The sequence below is a fragment of the Peromyscus maniculatus genome, chromosome 1 (assembly GCF_049852395.1).
Source record: "Peromyscus maniculatus bairdii isolate BWxNUB_F1_BW_parent chromosome 1, HU_Pman_BW_mat_3.1, whole genome shotgun sequence".
Taxonomy (NCBI): Eukaryota; Metazoa; Chordata; class Mammalia; order Rodentia; family Cricetidae; genus Peromyscus; species Peromyscus maniculatus.
The window spans coordinates 196,176,624-196,202,171 of record NC_134852.1 but is presented as its reverse complement, the minus strand read 5'-3'; the positions used below and the strand labels follow the sequence as shown (position 1 = coordinate 196,202,171).

Here is a 25,548-nt window from a genome sequence, read left to right as displayed (position 1 = left end):
GGCGCCATCATTTCTGGGGACTTGAAACTGGCCTGGGTCTATCTATATTTGTCTAAGGCCCCCTTTTTGAGACAATAGAGTGAGGGTCTTGTTGTGCCTAGGTCGAGTCCCCAAAGCCGCCACTGGAGACTTTAGGTATAGAATGCAAAAGTAAGGTGTTTTCTAAGTTTACAAGCCTCCAGGGAGGCTCTTCCAAATCTCTCACTCACAGCAGGGAGGCTAGTTCTTAAAGGCACAGACCATATAATTTATTTTAACCCGCCTCCCTTTTTAGTCTTTTGGTCGAATATCCTGACTGTGTTTTCCAAAGTCCCTGTAGCAGATACAGCCACCTGGGGAAAAGGGGTCTAAGCTCTTATTTACACTTAGGAATCCTGGTTTAAGCTTCTCTTTGTCTGTAGGGGAGAGAGTGGGGGGTTTTACTGAGGTATCACACCCATCATACCATCTCTTGTTTCAGACCTTAACCCCTGTGTGTCAGCCATTGAATAACGCCCTGCCTGACCACTTTGGAGAGTACTGGTTGTGTGTCCCTCCGGGGTCAAACTCACAACCACCATTTGTGGCCTCAGCCATTGTCTTATTAGATTCTCTCACCTCACTGCTTGTTAATTGCGCTGAGCCAAAATTCACTGCCACCCCTTAGCTCTCTCATATCTCTCTTCACTATCACAGACTGCTTTAATGCCTCAGGAGCATACCTTGTGGACACCCTGGACTCCACAGACTGCAATAATTCCACAACCATTAGTACTACCACCCAGCCCCTATGTCCAAACACTCACAATGCCTCAATTCTCTGTGGCGCTCAAGTTTATGGCTGCCTACCTGCTAGGTGGTCTGGGACTTGCACTCTGGTGTTCCTTTTTCCTAAATTAGGCGTGGTACCTCGTGAAGAACCCTTGCCAGTTCCCATCACTAGGCTCATAGCGGCACGACATGACAAACAAGCAATTCGGTCATACCCTCTGCAGCAGCCCTGGCCAGGGAACACTGGAACAGCAGGACTGACTGCCTCTCGACCTATTTACCATCAGCTTGCCTCGAAATGCCTCCAGGATTTCCAATGCGAGGCTAAACTAAGCTTACCCTTCAGGGTCAAATAGACTTGCTGGTCACTGTAGCACTACAAAATCGGAGAGGATTAGACCCGCTAACAGCAGAGAGAGGTGGTCCTTGTCTCTTCCTCGGGGAGGAATGTTGTTCTATGTCAACCAGTCAGGTGTAGTGAAAGACAAGATCCAACAACTCCAGATGGATCTTCAAAAACAGAAACAGCTTGACACCTCTGGCCAGTGGATCACTGACAGTCAGATCTGGAACTGGATGCCACCCTTCTTATCCCCTCTTCTCTTCTTTTTCCTAGTCCTACTAATTGTCCCCTGCCTCATAAACTTCCTGTCTAGATTTCCTCAACAACAGACCCAAAGGATTTCTAACCAGACTTTTTTCTTTCGAGACAGCGTTTCTCTGTGTAGCTTTGTGCCTTTCCTGGGACTCACTTGGTAGCCCAGGCTGGCCTCGGACTCATAGAGATCCGCCTGCCTCTGCCTCCCTAGTGCTAGGATTAAAGGCGTGCACCACCACTGCCCGGCTCTAACCAGACGTTTAAGCAGCTATGATTACAGGATTACCAGCCCCTAGCTAAGGAGCCAGAGACCTGCAGCACCTGATTACATCCTGACAATGAAGATCAGGATTGCCCCAAGAACCTCGATGTCCCCATTCAACAGGAAGTAGTTTAATGATAACACCGCCCCTTCCAACCCCCAACCTTTCCCTTCCAAGCTTGGCTTCTGACTACCAGGACACCTTTCCCTTCAGAGCTGTAACACTTACACCTTCACCATGGAAGAGCTGTCTCCACCCCTCGCCCGAGGGTTGTGGCCTCAGCGGCCTGGACTGACCAACTCAGTTACCACCCATGCACACATCCAGAGCTCTGAGCTGGCCCTCCCTAACATCTACCCCCTCGATGACCTACTTGTGAAGGGCCTGATCCTGTGGAACCACAGCCACAGCATCTCTGTGACTCGGCAACAGCAGGTTATCTGAGAGGAGTTCTGATGAGGGTCCAGGATTGACAGTGTACCAGAAGCCAGCGGCCTTGAGCCAGACCAACAACTCATTACACAATGAACATTTGCAAATAAAGCTGTTTGAACAGAAGGTATCCTGGGTGACACACCACAGCTCCCACAGCCACGAGGCGGGGAAGATGGAGGATGAAGTGGATTTCTGGTTGTTTTTTAGTTAGTTTTTTTTTTTGTGTGTGTGTGTGTGTGTTTTTTTTAATTTTCCTTTTGGGGGATGCTACAAGTGTGAATGGTGGAAACAGAGGAACTGGGAGGTGAGTGGGGTCAGGGTGCATGATGTGAAATCCCTAAAGAATCAATAAAAATTTATGTTAAAAAAAGAAAATGGAATAATTCTTACATTTGATTTTCTGAAAAAAAAAATTGTATAGTCTTTTTCTTATGTCATTTTCAGAGCAGACAGGGACAAGACTATCTTCCCCAGGCCACTCCCCAGCAGCTCCTGATGGTGGAAACTCATAGCGCTAGGATGCAATACAAAACCAGGAGTTGTAAGTCCCAGCCTCAACTGTACACAGCAAAATCAGGAAGGACAGATTTGAAAGTGAAAGACAATAGCTTACTAATGGCCCAGGCTTCTTCATTTGGAAACACAGTGATTCCCAGCACACAGAACAACCCCCAAGGACACAGGAAGCGGCCAAAAGATCCCTGGAGATAATGGTGGCGTTTTGGAGGGATTTCTTGTCCTTGGTACTTATCTAAAACTGTTCCAGAAATAAATTTGCTGAAATAAAACTTGCAGAGGAATATTAACTGATGACACAACAGAATCAAATATTTATTTAAATAAAATAGTTTTATTTATATTAAATTGCTTTAAAATGCCAGACATTTACTAGATGCTAAATAAATAGAACAGGTTGTTAGTCTAAGTCTCTGGTGATAAGAATGCAAGGTTCAGCTTGGGCTGTTTGGGAAGTAAATGGGGACCTTAGTAGGACTCTCCTCCTCCATCTGCAGTGCTTTATTCTGGTGCATGTCTTGGTTTGGGCAGTTAGCTCTCAGCAGGTATAAACTGTTCCTCTGGTTTCCAAAGTTCCCTTTGCTTCTCCAAATGCTGTGTGCCTGTAAACTTGTTTAAAGAAGCAAACTAGAGGGGCTGGAGAGATGGCTCAGAGGTTAAGAGCACTGGCTGTTCTTCTAGAAGTCATGAGTTCAATTCCCAGCAACCACAAGGTGGCTCACAACCACCTGTAGTGAGATCTGGCACCCTCTTCTGGCCTGAAGGGATATATGCAAGCAGAACACTGTATACATAATAAATAAATAAATCTTTAAAAAAAAAAAAAAGAAGAAGAAGCAAACTAGAGAACTGTATTTGTTTAGACTGTCCTTGGGAAGAAAATAGGTTTTTTTTTTTTTAAATTACAGAATAAGAAAGTTCTATTTCTTAAAATTCCAGCAATGAGATGAAAAATCAATGAGATGATCATCTGGTGGTGAAAACGAAATTGAGCAGAGGAAGAGAGAAGATGGAGGTAATGGTTGTATGATACCGGAGTAAGGGAGCAACATCTGGTTGTGGAGGGGGTGGGGCGCGGGGCACAAAGGAGCAAATGTGATAGCAGAGATACAACTTAGCTCTGACGGAGCTTTAGAGGTACAGCACTATATTAACCAACCCTCAAGTGCCATTCCTCTGCTGAAAAAAAAAAAAGGGATGTATCTCATGCAAGGCACATCAAATTTAACTAGGAATGCTCTTTCTGGGGTACATAAGACAATGGGTACAGTTGATCAGTTGATAGAGTCTTTGATTCATATATACTAATTTGCAGCTACAGGAGCTACGTTTTGAGTAAGCTGTTAACATTTCAAAAGTTAGCTTTGAAAGCTAGCTGCTAATTATGAACTGTTTATAACGGACCCGAGCTATTGACAGCTCCACAACTTTGCTGATCGCCATTCATGTGCCGGAAACCTGTACAGTGTTAGCTAATCAGAGCTGCTTTTAGAGGGTAGGGGAGAGCTATGATTTGGATAAAAGATGCAATTGGTAACTGCCAGAGCCAGGAGACGGAGGCTACTTTAGCTTTATACCCTTCCTCTGAGAACCTGACTAAACAGTGATGTGCTGGATAAATTAAAGTCTTCATAATTACATCCTCAGTTCGAAGAATACAATGCTCCTCCAAGGTAACACAAAAAGGCATCTGGAGGCTGAGACAAAGGCAGGCAGACTTCCAAAAAGAAAGCTTAAGTCTACTTCTGTTGCTAACACAGGTGTCCGCTAAGATAAAGCCAAGGTAAACCCATACAGACTCCTCTGATAAACCTGAGTCTTGGAACAACTGCTCTTGAGCCGGCCACATAGAATCCAGATGCCCCCAGCAGCAGCAGCAGCAGAAGCCCATGCCCATCTCCACCTTATCCTTGAAGCGGGGACTCTCCTGGAGACGTGTAAACCACACACCAGGGCTTCTATATGACTACGATCTGAAGCTGCCTGAATTGCTTGGTTTGGACTCTCGGTGGAGAATTTAGTCCCAAGAGATCTGGGGGACATCCCAGGTGGCTGGCAGAAGTCTGCAACATTTTTCTTAGGAAGAATTTGGGTTTAACTCCAACCTCAAAGAATATCCCCAGATCAAATCATAAGGGAGATAAGAAGTTCACAGCAAAAATTCAGAAGACATACAAAAAATAAGACATCAAAAATGTAAAAAAAAAAAACCAGTACATGGGAGCAGGGGGAGCCGGAGAGAAGCTATAGTCAAGAACATTTGCTGTTCTTGCAGAGGACTTAGGTTCGAGTCCAGCACCCACATGGTGGCTCACAGCTGTCTGTGACTCCGGGGGCTCTGGAGCCCTCTTCCAGCTTCTGATGCACATGGTCCACCTACATGCATGCAGGCAAACATTCATATGATACAATAAAATAAATAAATCTTTTAAAAACGAAAAATCAATAAGTAAAAATAAACATTAAAAACAACAGATGAGAAAGAATCCAGATATTGAAATAATGAGCTACAACACTTTAAAAACTATATAATAAATCTGAATGCCCCTCCAAGAAACACAGAGATATTGCCCCTCCACAGAAGCCAGGGACATACACAGTGACCCCAAAATGAAGTCTTAGTAGTACTCACTGTTTAAACTGGAACTGCTCAGGATGGACATGTAAACATTGCACAACCCCCATTTCCAAACTAGGCTTTAGAGAAACACGCACAGCATTCCAGGATGTTCATAGCACTAATGTGAATAATAGAAAAGGAGAAACCCTGGACCTAAGCCTACCACTCACCAATACGTAAGCAGATTAAGTATGATGTAGTCACTACACCATGCTGTCCTGCCGAAGAGCAGTGGAAGTGAAGGCGCCTCGCATGTGCATCAATGCAGACAAATTGCAATGTATTGTTGAACAGAGGTATAACCATATGATACATGCAGTATGAGACCATTTACATCGGAATAGACAGCATACATTTCTTAACATACAAAGTGGTAAAAGTTAAAACAACAGGCAAACAAATTATGAAATTTAGGATAACGGTTGTTTCTGGGAATGGGGGTAGCAAGAAATTCTAAGCAAGGCAGAGCAATGAGGGGTCTTCTTTTTAAGATGTGTATGCACATGTTTGTATATGTAGGAAATGTGTGTGTTGAGACCAGAGTTCAACCTCAAGTGTGTTCCTTTGGCGCTGTCTACCTGGGTTTTTTGAGACAGGGTCTCTTCCTGACCTGGAATTTTCCAAGCAGGCGATGCTGGCTGGCCACTGAGCCCCAAGATCTGCCTATCTCTGGCTCTCCAGCACTAGCAATATAACCATGTGCCACCATGCCCACTTGAAAAAAAAATGAATCTGGGGCTCAAACTCTGGTCCTCATGTTTTCAAGGCAACACTCTGAGCCATCTCCCCAGCCCAGCTGAGGATTTTCTAAGGTGCCTGACAATATTATTTAAGTATCCATTTATGATACTCTTTTAAATGTATATTTTTACATGGGAGGCTGAGACCAGAGATTGCTTGAGCCTAAGAGTTTGAGGCCAACCTGAGCAACTGCAACAAAATATGTATCTTTGTGCCCATGACATAGTCACAAAATCCACAAGTAAATAAGGAGGCTCCTCATAGTTCTCCAGCTGTGGAACCAGCTGCTAGAGCTCTGTGTTGTTCACATTCTCAATGCCAGCTTCCTTGGCCATGGAATAAAAGAGACCCGTGTTGGACAGCAGGTCTTCCGGACTGCCGTACTCCGCAATCTTCCCGTTGTCGAGGACCATTATCCTGGAACAGGAGAAGGACAAGCTTTAGAGGGTGGTGTCTCAGAGCTCACCGTCTGTAAGGACAGCCAGGACCGAGTGCAGTCAACTTCGGCAGGGAGCATGGGCTAGATGACTCCATGTCTAAGCCTGGATGGAAGGGGCTCATGGAGCCATGGAGCAGAACGTGTGCGTGTGCGTGTGCGTGCGCGTGCGCGTGCGTGTGCGTGTGCGTGTGTGTGTGTGTGTGTGTGTGTGTGTGTGTGTGCTGCAAAGTGCGTGCTGTTGAAGGTGCTGGGTTAAAGGGGCTCCTTCCTCTCCAAACAGTTACAAGTGCCTGAGCAGGAACGGCTGAGGCTGTGGTGTTTAGTGGTTAGGACGGCCTGTGCCCACATCTGCCACATGTGATCTTCGCACACTCCGTCAATAGAGTTCACTATTTTATCCTGACCCCCGTTCGCTCCTATTAGCGTGAAGTACAGTTTTGGCTGAATGTATTAAAACTGCAAGGCCTCAGGGCTCCGAACAACACTGTTAAGACCCCTGCTGTGAAGTGCCTCTGGGCTTCCAGCTGACACTGTAACTGTTGCCCTGGACTAGGCTCTGTCCCCACACTAAATTGTTACTATCCACGATGGTGTGCAGCCTGTCTGCAATGGTCAATGGTGATGTGCACACCCCCCCACACACACACACTTGTCACTGTTCACGATGGTGTGCAGCCTGTGGGCAATGGTGATGTCCACCCCCCACCACCACACACACACACACACACACACACACACACACACACACACACACACACACACTCACTTGTCACTGTCCATGATGGTGTGCAGCCTGTGGGCAATGGTGATGACCGTGCAGTCAGAGAACTCGTTGCGGATGGTCGTCTGAATAAGGTTGTCTGTCCCTAAATCCACCGCAGCTGTGGCCTCATCCAGGACCAGGATTTTGGATTTTCGCAGCACAGCCCTGCCCAGGCATAGGAGCTGCCTCTGTCCTATGCTGCAGCCAACGGAAGAAGTCACACGTAAGCCCAGACAACTGGGGGAAACCTGTGGCTAGGACTCAGTTTCATGACCCAGATCAGGTTTTCTAAACCTACCACTGGTCACTGTTAGAGCCAATGTTTTTCAAGCTTCCTCAGTTAGAAAACTTATCAGAGAATCTTGATAAAAAGTTTGTTTCTGAGTCTCACTTTACATGGATTGGAGAAGGGCCTAGAGTTGTACATTTTTAATAAACACTCCAGATAATGTTCATGCTGAAGCAAATTTTAAAAACATTGGCCCAGAAACAGTGCTTTGTATTTGGCCATTGAGACAGCGACAATTGCAACCCAACGTGAATGCCCCCGAGTTTACTACAGCAGTGTGCGGCCTGACGCTGTGACACAGGGTGGCTTTGCAGAAGGATGCCCCCGTGCATTTGTCTGTGGCCTTAGCAAATGCATTCATTATTTTAATGTGTAATTCTAGTTTCAAGGCTAATTATTTGTTCAAGGCTTTCTGCCTTGATTAGAGACAAAGCCATCTAATGAGCCTGGTGTCTTGGTGTGAGATGCAGTGTATGTGGAATTCAAATATACTTGTAAAATGCAAATCGCTTTAATTTGGTAAAAGCCGATAATGAAAGCTGGACCTCTTACTTACATAAAGGAGCTTTGGGAAATGATGTGAAGGAAAAATTTGGGAATCTGCTAATTACTCTTCCCTGCTGTGGTCATTAGGGATTGTATTAAACAGGGGGTAGCTAGACTAATGTTCTGTAATTCTCTGTAAGAAAATTTCTGCAGGAGATGAGAAGTCACCCAAGACGAACTTCCAGTATTTGTAATGTAAGCTCAGGCACACGGCAGAATTATTAACTTAGCTGGCAGCAGACTTCTGCCTAGGTCAGCTCTGCTTTACAGTCACAGGATCGCTCCAGCCTCACCTGCTCTCTTGTGCGCCTCTCCCGAAGGTCGGTCACCACAGGTAGTGAAGCTGTTTGCTCCCTCCTAATCTACGTCAGTTCAGTTCCCTAAACCCGTCTGCAACACAGGTCTGAATCAAAGCACTAAAAACACCAGGGAAGTCAGTCCGCACAGACAAGGGAAGGGAAGTCACCGTCACATCCTGTCACAATGTCTCACTGGCCCTCTGCAATGTTGACAGCACGGCCATTTACTCCCCGTTGTTTCCTGTGCTCGGAGGCCCAGGGCTGTGTCTGTGTTGTTTGCCTCTGTGTCCCCGTGCCTGGCACACAGTAGGTGTTAATATGTACGAACTGACTGCAGATTTGAATGGTCTTTTACATCAGGCTAAACAGCAATTTGAGCCTCGCTGGCTCCTGTGTCTGTTGCCAAGGGAAAGCAAGGTGGATGACATTCACTACCAAACCATGTAAGTATCCCCGTGGGTGAAGTCACCTTAGTCCTGGGTTCAAACTGAGGGACAGTCTGGACACCAGGACTTAAGTTCCCTGGGTGACTTCCTTAGTCTAGTTAGGAACTGGGGCTCTAAGCAGGCTTCTCACAATGTGGCATGTACACAAGCCACGTGGGAACGTTGCTAAAATGTAGGTTCCGATTAGTAGGCATAGGGCCTGGGGCTCCGTGTTCATATGCAGCTCCTAGGTTCATCCAGAGCATCCAGCCCATTGTTTGAGCTACTGAGTTTCCCTTCCCGTGTTTACCTGCTACTGGTCTGTGTCCTGCCTTCCAGTCCTGAGGAACCTGGGTCAGAGCTAAAACTGTCCACAAGCAGCAGGCTTTGTCTAAGGGCTGACATTCAGGATGGGAAGGGAAACCCCAAATGCTCAGAGGGAGAATGCCAGAACCCACACTAATGGACCAGAAGTGGTGTCAGGATATTAAAAATGTATTTTAAGGTAAGAAGTATAAACTCCGAGTCATTGTATCAGTTCCAGGTGTTTCCACAATGCTCAAGGGCTTTTCCATCAGTAAATCTCATCCACGCACCCTTTATATTGGTGGTTCTCAAACTGGAATGCCTTTCGTAGCCTGTGGGGAGCTTCACGGCCCTGTGTCCAGTCTATGCTTCATAACAGATAGACCAGACTCTGGCTGGACCAGGGAGCTGGCTATTGCTGTTGAGACTGTGTGATGATTCTCCACAATACTGGCACTTGTAAGCTCACGTGATATAATGCCACATGAAGGGCACATTTAATAACAAAGGCTTTCAAGTGTTTCTAAGCACTTTTACAGCTGTTTTGTCATAGTTTTACACATTAGGAATTAGACCTATACAGTGTAAATCCCATAATGCCAGACCATAGCTAATATAGGAACACGAAGAACAGTTCCCTCACATCCTCTCACTGCCTGTGGAAGAAGCAGGTTACAAGACATTACCTCAGATTGTCACCACCCTCTGTCACTTCATGGTACAACCCAAGTTGTAGGCCTTCTACAAAGGATTTGAGATGAGCCAATTCCAGGGCCTTCCAAATCTCCTCATCTGAGTATTTGTTGAAAGGGTCTAGATTCATCCTCAGACTCCCAGAGAACAGGATGGGGTCCTACAAGTCAAAGAACGGGGAGCTGTCAGCGCTGACGTCAGCAAAGGACTCAGTCATCCTTTGTGGCTAGAAGTGCTCTGAGATGAACTCTAGGCAGGAGGCCTGTTCACGACTGAACTCCTCGGAAACCCCGGAGCCCTGGACTATCTGCATCGAGGGAACTAAGCACAGGGGTAACAGGAATCCTTGGTTTGCACCTGCTCTGGTCCCTTCTGGGACCTTCCTGTAGACCTCCGGATTTGCTGCCGTATCTCTTTAGGAGATGAGGAGAATATCCCTTCCTGAAACAAGAACTCTTGGCTTAGAGATAGACTAGGAAGACAGAAGAAGAGACGGTGTAGTTGTCCGAGAAGATCTTACATTTTGAAGAGGACAAAGAAGAGAATGTACCGAACCAAGGAAACATGGGGGCCGAAGAGAGGTCTCATGCTCAAGCATGAGGACTTGGGTTTGTATCTCCAGCATCCAATAGAAAGTTGAGTGTGGGGGCTGGAGAGATGGCTCAGCAGTTAAGAGTATTGACTGGGCTGGGCAGCAGTGGTGCACGCCTTTAATCCCAGCACTCAGAGGCAGAGCCAGGCAGATCTCTGTGAGTTCGAGGCCAGCCTGGTCTACAGAACAGGATCCAGGACAGGCACCAAAACTACACAGAGAAACCCTGTCTTGAAAAAAACAAAAACAAAAAAAGAGCATTGGCTGCTCTTCCAGAGGTCCCGAGTTCAAATCCCAGCAACCACATGGTGGCTAACAACCATCTATAATGGGATCTGATGCCCTCTTCTTCTGGCCTGAAGTCAATAGAGCGCTCATATACATTAAATAAATCTTAAAAAAAAAAAAAAAAAAAAAAAGCTGAGTGTGGCATCCTGAGCCTATGTGCTGGAGGGAGAGAGGAACAGAGACTAGAGGATATCTGGAGTTACTGACCACTGGCCTAGCCAAAAACACTCATCTCCAGAGACTGGAGAGGTGGCTGTGGTTAAAACACTTGCTCCCTTGCAGAGGACCTGTGTGGAGTTCCCAGTGCCCACACAGCAGCTCACAACTGCCCTTAACTGTCCAGAGGATCTGGCGCCCTCTTCTGGCCTCTGTGAGCAGCACACTTACATACACGCAGGCAAAATAGTCATAACACATAACATAAAAATAAAGACAACAACTAAAAACTCCAAAACATCCAGGTTCCATGAAAGACCCTGTCTCGATGGAGTGAGAGAGAGAGAGAGTTATCGAAGAGGGCATGTGACCGAAGGGGGCATCTGATGACGCACATCGGTCAACCTCAGACAAGCCTATCCTCCACAGACCCTCGGCCACAGTGCAGAGAGGAGCAATGGTTCTACACCTCCTGAGAGTGGAGAGGCCTCCAAGGCAATCCTTACTTTGGCAGGGTCCATAGAGCAAGCCAAAGGGAGGTCTTTCTTGCTGATACAATAAATGTTCCGCTTGCTGGCAGAAAGCTGCAGCAAATTCCCTCCTCTATCTTTTAGTCACATCAAATGGGGAATATAAAGCTTAATGGCTTCAAGCTTCAGCAGCAAAATTGCTACCACTAATTACAAAGGTCTCAGCAAACCATGATGGGCTCTGGAAGCGCCAAATAATCATCTGCTCTATTTGACTGCTGTGGCGTTGCTGCCACCTACTGGTCAATCCCAGCAGCCACACGTTACGCGCAAATTCCAGAGCTCTTCTAAAAGCAGTGTCCTAGGGAACTAGTCTGGAATCCCCGTGCGAAGGTGGGTCTTGATAGTCAACTTGACAGGGTCTAGAACCATCTAGGAGACGGACCCCTGGGCATGTTTGCAAGGGAGTATCTAGACGGGGTAAACTGAGACGGGAAGACACCTTAAACACCAGCCGCACTATTCCACGAGCTGGGGTCTTAAACTGAGGAGAAAGGGAAGGCACAGCGGAGCGCCAGCACTCATCTCTACCTGGTGAGTGCCGACGCAGTGTACCAGGGTCCACTCACGCTGCCATCCTGCCCACCACGACGGACCACGCCCCTTCTCAAACCGTGCCCAAATCACCCTTCCTCCTGTAAGTCGCTTCTTGTCAGGTACAATGACAAGAAAAGTGACTAATAGGACTGCCGGGTTGTGTTGTTAATTCACGTCAGTGCTTCTCTACCGTGTGTGCCGGAGTAAGTTCTGGGCTAACCTGGGGGATGATGGTCAGTTTTCCTCGAAGATCGTGCAGTCCGATAGAAGCAATATCCACTCCATCAATGATGACCTGGCCACCTGCAGACTCCAAGATTCTGAAGAGGCAGTTTGTGAGGGACGACTTTCCAGCTCCGGTCCTGCCCACCACACCGATCTGTGAATAGAGTTCATTTACATCTAGTTCACATGCAACTCTTGGAGGAAAAAAATTAGCCTGTATAGTCACAAGGTGATAGTCACAGGTGATTAAAAAAAAAAACTTATATCAAACATTTTAGTTTGGTTGAGAGAAAAAACCTTCCTAGATTTCAGAAAACAGTGGCTCTCCCGCTCCCTCCTCAGTGGCTGTGGGCTGAAAACATGACTGGTAGAAATAGACGGGACCTCTCAGCTGTTATTACAATTCATCTTGGCAATTACACATTTATTCCTTTAAAAAAATTTTTAGCTTAAAAAGTAGAGGGAAAGGGACCTTTGGGGTGACTCGGTAGGTAAAGGCATTTGCTGCTAAGTTAGATGACCTGAGGTCAATCCCTGGACCCGCATGATGGAGCAAGTTATCCGCTGCTCTTTACATATGGGCATGGGCATGCACACTCATAACATACATAAATAAAAATGTACTGATTTACATTTTATTACTTCTTTTGTTTTTTGAAATATTATGTAATTACATCATTTCTCCTTTTCTTTCTTCCGTCCAAACCCTCCCATATACCATTTCCTGCTCTTTCTCAAATCCACTGCCTTTTTCATTAATTGTTACATGCATATGTATATAAATATACCTATGCATATGAATATATATATATACACACACATACATATATATACACACAGAGACACACATATATTCCCGAATATAACCTGCCCTGTCTGTATAATGTCACTCATGTGTGTATTTTCCGAGCTGACCATTTGGTACTGGAGGACCCTTTGGTGTGGTCTTCCCTGGGGACGACCACTTCTCCCATTCTCAGCCTTCCTTAGCGGCCTGTAGTTCAAAACCATGGAATACATCACAGGTTTTTGTGTCCTCCCTGCTCAGGGGCCATGCTAATCTCCTCTGTGCTGCTCCACGTTTAGTGTGTGTGCTGCTGAAGGGAGAACTCGGTTGGTTTGTTTGGCTTTTTAGCGGAAAGAAGGAAAAGCTTGTCACCGATGAGGAACCTGGTCCTCGACTGCCTAGACTGGTTGACTGGCGGATTGATTTCCTAGCTCAGACCCCAAACCTCGGAGGACAAGACCTCCACAGGAGGGCGCTCCACTTCACAGACCAGAAGAAATACAAGGTCATTTCCTTCCTAGGGACACTATGATTCTCAACAGATCCCCCCCCCCCCCCCCGCCCCCCAGCCTGACGCTCCCCATCTCTTCCCTGAGTTCTTCACACACAGGATCTCCTCACAGGGTGGGCTAGCAGGGAGGCAGGATCCAGCCCTCTGGCTGTATTCCTTACACGTTCCCAGATACAGTAAGTGTCCTAATCCTCTCTCTGCACCCAGATGATGGAGACCTTGACAGTAAGTGTCCTAATCCTCTCTCTGCACCCAGATGATGGAGACCTTGTGTCCCCCTTCCGTGCCTCTCCGCCAGAACTGTCTCCAGAAGTCTTTATCACCCACCTTCTCGGTGCTCTTGATGTGGCAAGTGATCCCTCTCAGGACCAGATCCAGCTCAGGCCGATATCGGACTTGATAGTTGTTAAACTGGATCTCACCTTTGCTGGGCCAGTCTGCTGGAGGTCTCTTATCTGTCACCCAGGGTGCCTAGCAAGGCAAAAGGATGAGGAGTGAGGGTGTGGTAGTAACTCAGCCAACACTCCCCTGACAGCAGGGTAGCAGGCCCTTGACTGAGTGAGCTGGGCTTTTCTCTTCCAGAGGGTTTCTAACTTTATTCAATAAAGAAATGCTATCCTACAAGGCGGCTCTGTGGATTTCCAGAATGACACCACCATTTATTAAACCATCTCCTAGTCTGAAGCTTGAGGAAATTAAGTCCTTTGAGTTAGAGCAAGGGAGACTTAGACATGATGGGGCTGGAGAGATGGCTCAGAGGTCAAGAGCACTGGCTGCTCTTCCAGAGGTCCTGAGTTCAATTCCTAGCAACTACATGGTGGCTCACAACCATCTGTAACGACGTCTGATGCCCTCTTCTGGCATGCAGGTATACATGCAGGCAGAACATTGTATACATAGTAAATAATCTTAAAAAAAGCGGGGGGGGGGGGGGTACGACATGATTAACCTACTCAAGATAGTTTTTAAAAACGAAGATGTCCTCTCAAAAGGATTTCATGGACCTCCTCCTAAGTTTCACAAATTCTCACCTCATTTTCCACATGTATGTATTCATTTATTCGCTCAACAGCCACAATGTTGGTTTCTGCTTCTGACGTCATTCTTACCAGCCAGTTCAGGGTTTGTGTGATCTATAGAAGAAAAGAAAATTATAACACACACACACACACACACACACACACAAAAAAAACCCAAAAACCTCAGGCTCAGAAATCAGCTCAATTAATTAGTTGTAGCACAAGGTTACTTTCGATTCAGGACTGGTAGTATAAAAAGATAATTCTTATTTAAATCTTACTTTCTTAGCCAAGAAATAAGACCAGTGCACTGGCTAAATGGGTAACAATTGGGTGCTTAACTGTGTGGTGCTCACATGAAGGGCAACATGGACTTTGAATAGTTCAGGGCAAAGCTCAGGTTGAAGAGGCTGGCTCTGGCGAAGTGGAACCAGAGCTCAGGTCTCCCGCCTGCAAACCTAATGCTATTTGTGACTTGTTGTATGTGGGACTCTACAAGTGGTGGATACCCTGAGAAGAGACTCAGGGCATTTACAGAATTTCAAAAAGGCTGCCTTCCCTCCCTGATCTCACTCACTCTTAGCCATCAAGGTGGGACAGCCATATGGACCCTTATCCTCCTCTGTGCAAACAAACTCTGCATGTCTCCCTGCTACCACACCAATGTATCTGACCACTAACAAAGATCTGTCACGGCGCAGGCCAGTACAGTTCAAGGATTACTTAGGTGGGAGCTTCCTTCAGGAAAGGAATCAGGAGTTTGCACATCTGCACAGGAGTTTTGTAGAGTGAGTGGAAGTCAGAGAGAGGAAGGCGAACCACATGTACCTGCCGATGTTTGACTATTGAATTTTAGTTCCCTCCAGTGTGTCCTGACTCTGCCTTGACTGTCCTGGAAGATAAAGGGAAATGGCACAAGGAACCAAGTGACTCTGGAGAACGACACTCTTTTGGGGTGCCCTATCATGAACCTCATCAATTCTAATAAAGCACACGATGGCCATGCAAACCTCTGGCACAGTAGTCGGAAAAGCTGCACAGTGAGATGACCAAGTGTCCTGAACAGCTACTGTGGTGCTTGTACTGCCTAGGATGCTGGGAAATAATGACGTCAGCATGTATCCCCCAGTTGTGCTGGGGTGCTGCAGTGAGATTCATTTTATGTTTTTGTCACATTCCTTACTATAATTTGTTTTACTTGTTCTGTGAGGTAAGAAGAGCAAACTCAGAAGGTGGTTGTCCGAAGGATTTTCTGACTACCCCTACATTCTGGAGAAGAAATATATAATCTCTGTTGACTAGAACCAATGAAGAAGGCAAAATATAAGAAACCATTAAGTAGAAACACATAAAAATTGTCTTTTTAAGTCATAAGAACAGTAAGAGTTATGCCCATTTTGCCAGATGGCACTGGTGCCTACTTAAATGAGATAAGGATTGTATTTGTGTGCAAAGATGTGGAGCCAGGGTTTGAACTCAGTCTTCCTAGTCCTTTTGGATTGGACATGGGCTCCTTAGTACACTTCAGACTCAGTTTAAAATTAATTGACTCGCTGGGCGGTGGTGGCTCAAACTTTTAGTCCAGTACTCAGAGGCAGGTGGATCTCTCAGTTCAAGGCCAGCCAGGTCTACAGAGTGATTTCCAAGTCAGCCAGGGCTACACAGAGAAACCCCATCTTAAAGCAAAACAAAACAACAAAAGATTAATTGACTTAGCCAAGTCTTCAGACTCACATTGAGGGCATTGGACAGAACGAAGCCCACAGTGTCCCCAGTTAAGGAATTTTTATAAATAACCAGAAGCAAGGCTGAACAGAAGACAATCAAGTTTCCAACCAGCTCCAGACGAACTGCAAGCCATCTGCAGGGCAACAGGACCAGAAAGAGAGATGTCATTAGTCTCTACTCCCTCATCTGAACAAGGGACTTGGGAGCCTGTAAAATATTCTTAGAGGGCTTGAACTGGTACACTGTGCTCTTAGGAGCTACCTCAATTTGATTTAGAAATACTTAAATTCTTTTTTTTTTTTTTTTAAGATTTATTTATTTATTATGTATACAGTGTTCTGTCTGCATGTATGTCTGCAGGCCAGAAGAGGGCACCAGATCTCATTACAGAGGGTTGTGAGCCACCATATGGTTGCTGGGAATTGAACTCAGGACCTCTGGAAGAGCAGCCAGTGCTCTTAACCTCTGAGCCATCCCTCCAGCCCAGAAATACTTAAATTCTTAATAACTCATTAAATTGATTTTTTTGAGGGAAATGAGTAGCATTTTAAAGGTTCTAGAAGAGTTTTCTAAACTAAAGGAATCCTACAATGCAGTATTTCCCAAAGTCCCAAGTTATAAAAATTACATAGGGTAAGTGCTGAAAATATAACATACAAATTAATCTCAAACATTCTTAGGCATTTTGGAGGAGATTTTGATACAAGGACCACATATGAATTGTGTTTACATTTCTTTGAGACAGGGTCTCACTATGCAGCCTTTGGCTGGCCTGGAGCTTGCTGTATAGACCAGGCTGGCCTCTAAGAGATCTGCTTGCCTCTCCTGGGGTTAAAGTCATGTGCCAGCAGACTGGCAAGCAGCTGCATTTTAAATGACTGGTGATTTCTTCTGAAACCATAAGGAAGCACTGGCGTGTGAATCCACCCGGAGAGCTGAGACCCTGCACCACTGCACTGTCGTAATATTGCTGCAGTGGAGAAAAACTGGGAGTAGAAACCAGTTAGGTGTGAATCGGTTACAGGGAGATGAACTGGGCTGTGTGGGGGAACAAGGAATACATAGTTTAACATCATTCATAAAAGTCAGCTTTCTCGGGCTGGAGAGATGACTCAGCAGTTAAGAGCACTGGCTGCTCTTCCAGAATTGAATTGTGAGTTCATTTCCCAGCACCCACATGGCTCACAACCATCCATAATGAGATCAGGTGCCCTCTTCTGGTGTGCAGGCATACATACAGGCAGAACACTGTATACATAATAATAAATAAATCTTTAGAAAAAAGTTAACTTTCTCAAGTAAAATATGTTTAATTAAATTTGTATCAATAATTCTAGCAGATATTACAGTAAGAACCCAATGGTTTTACTCATAAGCCTTTCCTTCTTGGAAAGTCTCTAAGAATTTAAACCAGTGTTCCAAATTACTGATCACCACTAGCCTGCCCTTAACATCTCAAGGTATTCTGAAAGCCACTGAGGAATTTCCGATCCCCCAAATCTTTCTCTTTTAATGACATACCTAACTGCTTGCCATGGTCTACTGATTCCTAGTCTACTCTGCTGTGGAATATTCCTTTACACTATGTGAAGATATGCCACTGTGGTTGGTTTAACAAATAAGCTGACTGGCCAATATGAACATGATAAAGTTAGACGGGAGAGCCAAACTGAGAATGATGGGGAGAAGAGGGGTGGAGTCAGGGGAGTCTTGAAAGATGCCAGTCAGCTGCTGAGCAAGCACGATGTGTAAAAAATGAGGTAACAAGCCACAAGCCATATGGCAAAGCATAAATAGAAATATGGGTTAAGTGTAAGAGTTAGCTAGTAATAAGCCTGAGCTATCAGCCAAGCATTTACTATTAATATAAGCCTCTGTGTGGTAATTTGGAAGTGGCTCCCAGTATGGGAAAGTTCCACCTACATTACTCAGGTGACCTTTTCATTTCTTGTCATCTATGTTTTTATTTAAAAATTCCTAACTCTCCTCACTCCAACCTCTGCTTCTTCTGTCACCCTAAAAAGAACACCATGCCTATGGAGAATCTCATCTCAAGTCTCAGGAAACCAAACAGATACTGTTCAATTTACCTAGCATATGTATGCTACTTGAGTTTCCAAATATTCACAAATGTCACATAACTTTCACCATAACTGTAAGACACATTGTATTCTAACCATTGAAAAAGAAAAACATTGATCTTTTTCTTACAGAGGCCAAGCTTGGTCAACGGAAACTTGGGATGGAGAACCTGTCTCCAACTCCAAAGACCATACTCTCTTCTTTCTGCTTACACAGCATGGCAGGCGTGTGTGTGTGTGTGTGTGTGTGTGTGTGTGTGTGTGTGTGTCCAGTGTGTGTGTGTGTGTGTGTGTGTGTGCGCGTGCGTGTGTTCAGAATGACTTTTATACCACTGGCTATGCCTGCCCTCCCATGCCAAATGTCAAACACGCAGAACCCTGAAACATAACTTTGCGTAAATACTTAAGGGAGGCCTCACCTGTTGGAGGTAATCCAGGAAAAGACACATTTCTGGTTGGTATCAATCCGCCCCTCACTGCATGTTAGAAATCGCTGTTGGTGCTCAAAGGCACGGATAACAGGCAAGCCTGAAACTGTCTCACTGAAGTGAGAGTAGATTGGGGATCTGGTGACAGAATCCAGCCGTCTCAGCTGGCGGGAAGTAGCCACATAAAACATCTGAACACAAAAACCAAGAGTCAGCTGGTCACAAGGCCATCAAGCATATACTGTACTTCTTTTTTTTTTTTTTTTCCTGTCCATGACCCAACATTTGCTACTTGATGTCTATGGCTCACATCCAAACAGGACAGAGGCCCGGAACACTGTGTCTGGCTAGAAGAATGATGAGGTGGAAGGAAGAGAACAGTAAGAAGACTACAGTGGTGGGGAACGGAGAGAGACGATTTGAGTTTCTAACCCTCAGGAGGAGCTTGGCAGTCAGGCCCGTCTCTCTCCTTAGACCATCATATGTTACCCACATGGAAGTTTCGGTACTGGCTAGAGAAATGGCCACCAAGATGATTTTGTAAAAGATGCTGGGACCCAATGAGTATATAATGTAGGGAAGAGATGGCTCAGTAGTTAAGAAAACTTGTCTTTTTTGCAGAGGTCCCAGGTTCGGTTCCTAGCACCCACATGGTGTTTCATAACCATCTGTAACTCCAGTTCTGTGGGCACCAGACATGCAGCTGGTGCACATGCATACAATTCAGGTAAAACATGCATCCACATAAAAAAAGATAAATAGAACTCTTAAAAATAGTAGAGAGTGCTGAAGTTTGAATTAAAATGGAGATTGACCAAAACTGTGCCTCCATGGTGTGCTGGTAAAGATAGTCCTGAAGGTATGCAGAATGCTGAGGGTGTAAGAACTGGACTGGCTGTAAGAGAATGTAGGTAAATCACGATGACAGGCATGGTGAACAGGTTCATGGTGCTAATGGAAGCTGCAAGAACTTGCTGAAGTGTAAGGAAAAGCAGAGCATTTGAGAATCAGTGCAAAATACTATGTCTCCGAGTTTCTTCACATAACCCCGCCTTACTTGTTGATTTGTTATGAAGAGTTAAAAGGCTGCTGTAGACATGGAAGTGTACCTGCAGAACTCTACCCAGGCACAAGAGGTTCTCTTTTACCACAGGTACAAGGCCATACAACCATACTGCAGAGTTCCTCTAGGGCTATCACAAAGGCAACTGGGGGCTGGCGAGAGGCTGAGCAGGTAAAGGCTCTTCTCATGCAAACTTGACAACCAGAGTTTGACCCCCAGAACTCACATAAAAGGAAGAAGAAAACTGACTCCTCCCGGCTGCCATCTGACTTCCACACATGTGCTTGTGCACTTGGACACACTCTTAGAATTCTGCCCTCACTCCAGCCACATGACTGCACATGCGCAGCTCGGGTCTTGCATCTTACGTCATCAGTGGGCGCTGCTGACTACGTGTGCGCGGTGTGGTCACACAATCTACGCCTTAAAAGCCAGATGCAGCCCCCACACTCCCTCTGCTCTCTCTGCTCCGCTCCCCTCTCCCCTCCCCCCATCATCTTTCTCTCTTTCCAGGCCTGGCTCGCCTCTCTCCTCTCCCCCGCCTTCCTCCCAATAAAGCTCTCTGTAACTAGGTAGTCGTGGCCATGGCTCGTGACTTTTCCACCAGTAACTAGTGCCACCACCAGCACCATTTATCACCCTTACACACACACACACACACACACACACACACCAAATAAAATGATTTTATTTTAAAGAATAAAGGCAACTTGTGGGAAAGCATTCTCTTTATAGCTTCCTTTTTCTCATCAATTTTTATTGTGGGCATGAGGAGCCTTCTACTTATTCCAATCTTCTGGGAAAACTGTTGAGTTTGAACTTAAAACACTCACAGACTTGTCAATGAAACTAGAAATGCCCTAAAGTGAAGAGATCCAACCCCTGCACAGGGGCATCCCCAGGGAGTTATCCCTTTCAAAGACAAAAGCAGCAGCAGCCCCACACATCCTCTGGAAATGACCTAACCCCTGTGCGGGTATGGTGTTGTTTGGTTTGTTGTGTGGGGTTGTTTTTTCTTGTGGGCTGCTGGTTGGTTTTTGTCAACTTGACACAAACCCGAACATATCTGGGAAGAGGGAATCTTAATTGTGAAAATGTCTCCATAAGATTATCCTGTGGGCAAGTCAGCAGGGCATTTTCCTGATTTATGATTGATGTAGAAGGGCCCTACCTACTGTGGCTGGCACCACTCCTAGGCAGGTGGTCCTGGACAGTCTAAGAAAGCAGCTGAGCAAGCCTCGAGGAGCAAGCCTCGGGGAGCAAGCCTCGGGGAGCAAGCCTCGGGGAGCAAGCCTCGGGGAGCAAGCCTCGGGGAACAAGCAAGCCCCGAGGAGCAAGCCAGGAGGAACAAGCCTCGGGGAGCAGGCCTCGGGGAGCAAGCCTCGGGGAGCAAGCCCCGGGGAGCAGGCCCCGGGGAGCAAGCCTCGGGGAGCAAGCCTCGGGGAGCAAGCCTCGGGGAGCAAGCCCCGGGGAGCAGGCCCCGGGGAGCAGGCCTCGGGGAGCAGGCCTGGGGAGCAGGCCTCGGGGAGCAGGCCTCGGGGAGCAGGCCTCGGGGAGCAAGCCCCGGGGAGCAGGCCTCGGGGAGCAAGCCTCGGGGAGCAAGCCTCGGGGAGCGGGCCTCGGGGAGCAAGCCTCGGGGAGCAGGCCCCGGGGAGCAGGCCTCGGGGAGCAAGCCTCGGGGAGCGGGCCTCGGGGAGCAAGCCCCGGGGAGCGGGCCTCGGGGAGCGGGCCTCGGGGAGCAGGCCCCGGGGAGCAGGCCCCGGGGAGCAGGCCCCGGGGAGCAGGCCCCGGGGAGCAGGCCCCGGGGAGCAGGCCCCGGGGAGCAGGCCTCGGGGAGCAGGCCTCGGGGAGCAGGCCCGGGGGAGCAGGCCCCGAGGAGAAGCCAGGAGGGCTGCTTCAGTCCCCTCCTCCAGGTTCCTGCCCCATTTGTTTTATTTCCTGTCCTGACTTCCCTCAGTGTGATGGATGTGACCTGAGAAGTGTAAGCTGAAATAAACTCTTTCCTCTCCAAGTTGTTTTGGTCATGGTTTATCATAGCAATACAACCCTAAGACAGGGGACCTAATGGAACTGTGAAAATTTACAGAGTAATCTCTCTCTCTCTCTCTCTCTCTCTCTCTCTCTCTCTCTCTCTCTCTCTCTCTCTCTCTCTCCCTCCCTCCCTCCTTCTCTCTCTCCCTCCCTCTCCCTCTCCCTCTTCTCCCTCTCCTGAACCCATCCCCCCTCCCTCACTTTCTCCTTCCCTCCTCCTTCTCAGTGCTAGGCAAGTGCTCTGCCACTGAGCTATATTCCTACCCCTCAAAGTGGTCTTGAATCCAAACACGTCTTCTACTCATGCTCTCTGGAGTGCAGTATAGGGTGACATATGCTGTGACCCACACACCAACTGATACTGACAATTGAACTTTGGATAGTCCCTGTGCTTTCCTGGGCATAGCAAGGATGTCGGAGAAGAGCGACCAAGAGTGAACCCGAAAGAAGAGTCTCAGAGATCTCAAAAGCAGAGAGGAAGGGAGACTTAACCATATGCAGACTTACCTGAACAGACACATAAATAATGCCAAGAGGAATGATGATAACAGCAAAGATTGGAGTGGGCATGCAGATCATCACCAGAGTGCTAATTATGCCAAAAAAGCACATAACCCAGCTCCGCAGAGTCTGGGGGAGTAAGTCATCCACAGTAGAAATGTCCTGGTGATAGAAGGAGAGAAGGTGAGCCGATGGATTCCTAAGACATGGCTCCTCTTCCTGCTTCCAGCCTGGAATGTGTGACTTTGGTGGTGTTGTTATTCAGGCCTTTGTTATTTAACCTCCTCAAGCCATCCACAGATTATACTGATCAGCCCAATAATTAATCACACTTCTGTGAATTCCTTATCTTTCCAGTTCTTCCAAATACACGTGGCAATAATCTTCAGCTTTTTCGGTAGATTTGGTGGATTTTCACTCTTCTCCTTCATCTTCATTAAACCATGCATTGTAAACTACTAGAGCTATTCAGAGAAAGCCCCACAACCAAATCAACTGGTTACAGCTGTGGTTCTAGTAAGCACCCAGGAGAGAGTCCAGCACATTAACAGGCCTTGAATACAGTTACTTAAACCCTGGCCCCCAAGCTTTGCCTCCACTGTTACTTAAGGAACCATCATGTACTGGGAAGTTGTTTCAAGGGGAGAGGAAAAAGGGACTGGATGTGTCTCCTGCCTTGTCATTGTCCCAACCAAGGAACTCAAGGTGAAAGATGAGTTTAACTGCCACACTGTCTTATGTCATGTGAAATAAACTGGGAAAATTAACAGATGGGTAGATGGTTTGGAACACACTCAGAAAGCCTAGCTCATATCTTGGGTTGCCCTTGCCCACCCAACCTTCCTGGAGGATTATGTTAATTCTATATGTTAGTAATATGTGAGCACTAAGACAAGTCCAAATTATTTCAGAAATTCCCCAAATCTGACCAAGGATGCCTCCCAGCAGAGTTCTGAATTGAGCATGATTTCTGAGTCTAATCTACCTCTCCCAAGTTACGTCAACATGCAGATGTGAACTACACCCAGGGCTGGCAGGAAAACCAAATGCTCACTAGCTGTCAGTTCTGTGAAGATCACTTTTGATCCCTACCTAGCACACCCTTTTTCCCCCTCATCTACTCTCTCTTGTCTTAAGGACTCAGTCACATTTCTAGAAGACCCTACACCAAACTTCCTCAGGCATGAGCCACCTCTCCAACAAAATTTACAATATGATTATGAGTTTTATCTTCCATGTAGAAGCAGTCAGCAAGTCTGATTGTAGCCCAACTAACTCCCAAGAAGACCTCTGTGTCCTTTCCCAGAAGATGGACCATACATATAATGACATTAGAAAGACTACAACGGTTATAAAATTCTTCTGAGAAATATCTGAATCTAAAAGTATGCATTCTATACTTTCAACTAACTAGCAGACAGCCTGTGTCTCCAATGACAGGTTCTTATTTCTACCCTTTGGGAAGAGGAGAAATGGGAACAGCTACCTGTCTACTTTCAAAGCAATTGTGCTGTCCCCAGATCCTCACTGTAGGCGATGATGCACCCTGTATATATCTGATGCAAGATCAAACAATAACCCAGAGCTATTTGTATAGCTTATAAAATGCGGTTTTTCCTCCATACGCAGAGAGCTGAAAGCCGTGCTGACAGAACTCAGAATCACTCAGAATTGCCTGACTTCTGCCTCTATTCCCAGAACTTCCATTTCTGATGCATTTAAAAGAACCAGTGAGTGAGGTCTAGCCCATGGAAGGAACCATCTTCCCATCTAATGGTACTAGGCTCACTGAAAGTACTCAACTGATGGTAGGAAATGAATGACCGAATGCACATGGTCCCAGAGCCTAGGCAGATGGAAACAATGTTTGAAGACCTTTTACCACACAGATGTCCCAGTCCAAAATTCAGACCTATCTCAGTGCTTCTCAAAGCATCACAGGCAGAAGTTGTAGGAATGGAGACAGGTTAAGGAAAGATTTTTCCTGCAGTTCCTGTTATTAACTGTTAAGGGCAGTGAATATGTTTTTACTTATGCTTTTTGGTAGAGTAATCCTCCTCATCCTGCTTCTACTGCCCACCCCTCCCCCACTACCATCCCATTTCTCTTACTTCAGTGATTTAACTCAAGTCTCACCTTTTCTGACATTTCCCATCCTGGCCATCCAGGTTGAATTAGTACTCTGTTTCTGTCATTCCTTTGTACCCCCAGAACATCTCCGTACATGCTATTGCTCTTTTTAACCACATCATGATCCTTCTTTTCTTTGATTTTCTCCTTCACTAGATGGTGAGCTGCCAGGCAGTGAGGGCACACACCTTTAATCCCAGCACTCAGGAGGCAGAGACAGGAGGATCTCTGTGAGTTCGAGGCTAGCTTGGTCTACAGAGCGAGATCCAGGACAGCCAGGACTACACAGAGAAACCCTGTCTCAAACAACAACAACAACAACACACTAGATGGTGAGCTCCTGAAAGGCCAGAGATGTTCACCTCTAGGATTCTTGAGACCTCACAGGAGGTACCCCAGAAATATTTGCATGCTAAGTAGACAAAGAGCCCAAACTGCAGAGTTGGGTTGGGTGAGGACTCTCTCTTATCAAAATCAGAAAGACCCTCAGTATCTAAGCACCCGGTGTGTTGAGATACTTACACCAGCAAACCTGTTCACAATCCGGCCTGTGGGAGTCGTGTCAAAAAAACTCATGGGTGCTCGAAGGATGTTGGTTAACAGTTGCTTATGCAAAGTTTTTGATGAATGGTTGCAAGCATACACACTCCAGAGAGTGGCAAAGAGCACGAAGATACCTAGAAATAGAACCAGTATTGTCAGTACCGTGTTACAGACTCTTGAAGTTACGTGCCTAGGAGACAATAGCAAATTCTCTTCTCAGTTGTAGGAAATGTACAAGGGCCATAAAGATGTCTATCCTAGCCATCAGACAGACATACCTTGTGCCAATCCCAGAGCTCCAAAGACTCCAATTCTCATGTCTCTCTGAGAAGCTGGGTAGTTGGTGCCATTGAAGTTTTTAGAGTCACTGGTCCAAGCACTCAGCCAGAGATTAGATCCAATAAAAGCAACAGAATTTAATCCATAGGAAAAGATGATGAAGGCTATTGAACACCATCCTACTGATTGTAGATATTTCAAGTAGACGGAGAACTTTACCTGCAAAGACCGCATCAACAATACTCCTCAGGTCTTTGGGTAAGAAATGATAGAAAACTAACCATAAGGAGGACTCTGCTGGCTAGGTTTTTTTTTTTTTAAGATTTATTTATTTATTATGTACACAGAAGAGGGCGCCAGATCTCATTACAGATGGTTGTGAGCCACCATGCCGTTGTTGGGAATTGAACTCAGGACCTCTGGAAGAGCAGTCAGT

General features: G+C 46.3%; 1 protein-coding gene and 1 non-coding gene across 3 annotated transcripts in view; both read right to left on the bottom strand.

Moving 5' to 3' along the window:
- Nucleotides 1-5,445: 5,445 nt before the first annotated feature.
- The window catches only part of Abcc2 (ATP binding cassette subfamily C member 2), a 61,092-nt gene continuing 40,989 nt past the window's right edge, over nucleotides 5,446-25,548 (bottom strand). For both annotated transcript variants that reach the window (XM_042263944.2, XM_076563140.1), the window contains exons 23-33: nucleotides 25,112-25,331; nucleotides 24,813-24,967; nucleotides 22,167-22,322; nucleotides 18,557-18,756; nucleotides 16,063-16,189; nucleotides 14,341-14,442; nucleotides 13,637-13,780; nucleotides 12,007-12,165; nucleotides 9,677-9,843; nucleotides 7,129-7,323; nucleotides 5,446-6,340 (exon numbers count right to left, since the gene is read on the bottom strand). In XM_042263944.2, coding sequence (XP_042119878.2) covers nucleotides 6,211-6,340; nucleotides 7,129-7,323; nucleotides 9,677-9,843; nucleotides 12,007-12,165; nucleotides 13,637-13,780; nucleotides 14,341-14,442; nucleotides 16,063-16,189; nucleotides 18,557-18,756; nucleotides 22,167-22,322; nucleotides 24,813-24,967; nucleotides 25,112-25,331 — 1,755 coding nt within the window. In that variant the 3' untranslated portion in view covers nucleotides 5,446-6,210. The remainder of the gene's footprint in view (nucleotides 6,341-7,128; nucleotides 7,324-9,676; nucleotides 9,844-12,006; nucleotides 12,166-13,636; nucleotides 13,781-14,340; nucleotides 14,443-16,062; nucleotides 16,190-18,556; nucleotides 18,757-22,166; nucleotides 22,323-24,812; nucleotides 24,968-25,111; nucleotides 25,332-25,548) is intronic.
- Nucleotides 13,015-13,121, bottom strand: LOC121826961 (U6 spliceosomal RNA). Its single transcript, XR_006069116.1, has one exon. It is a non-coding gene; the product is annotated as a U6 spliceosomal RNA (small nuclear RNA).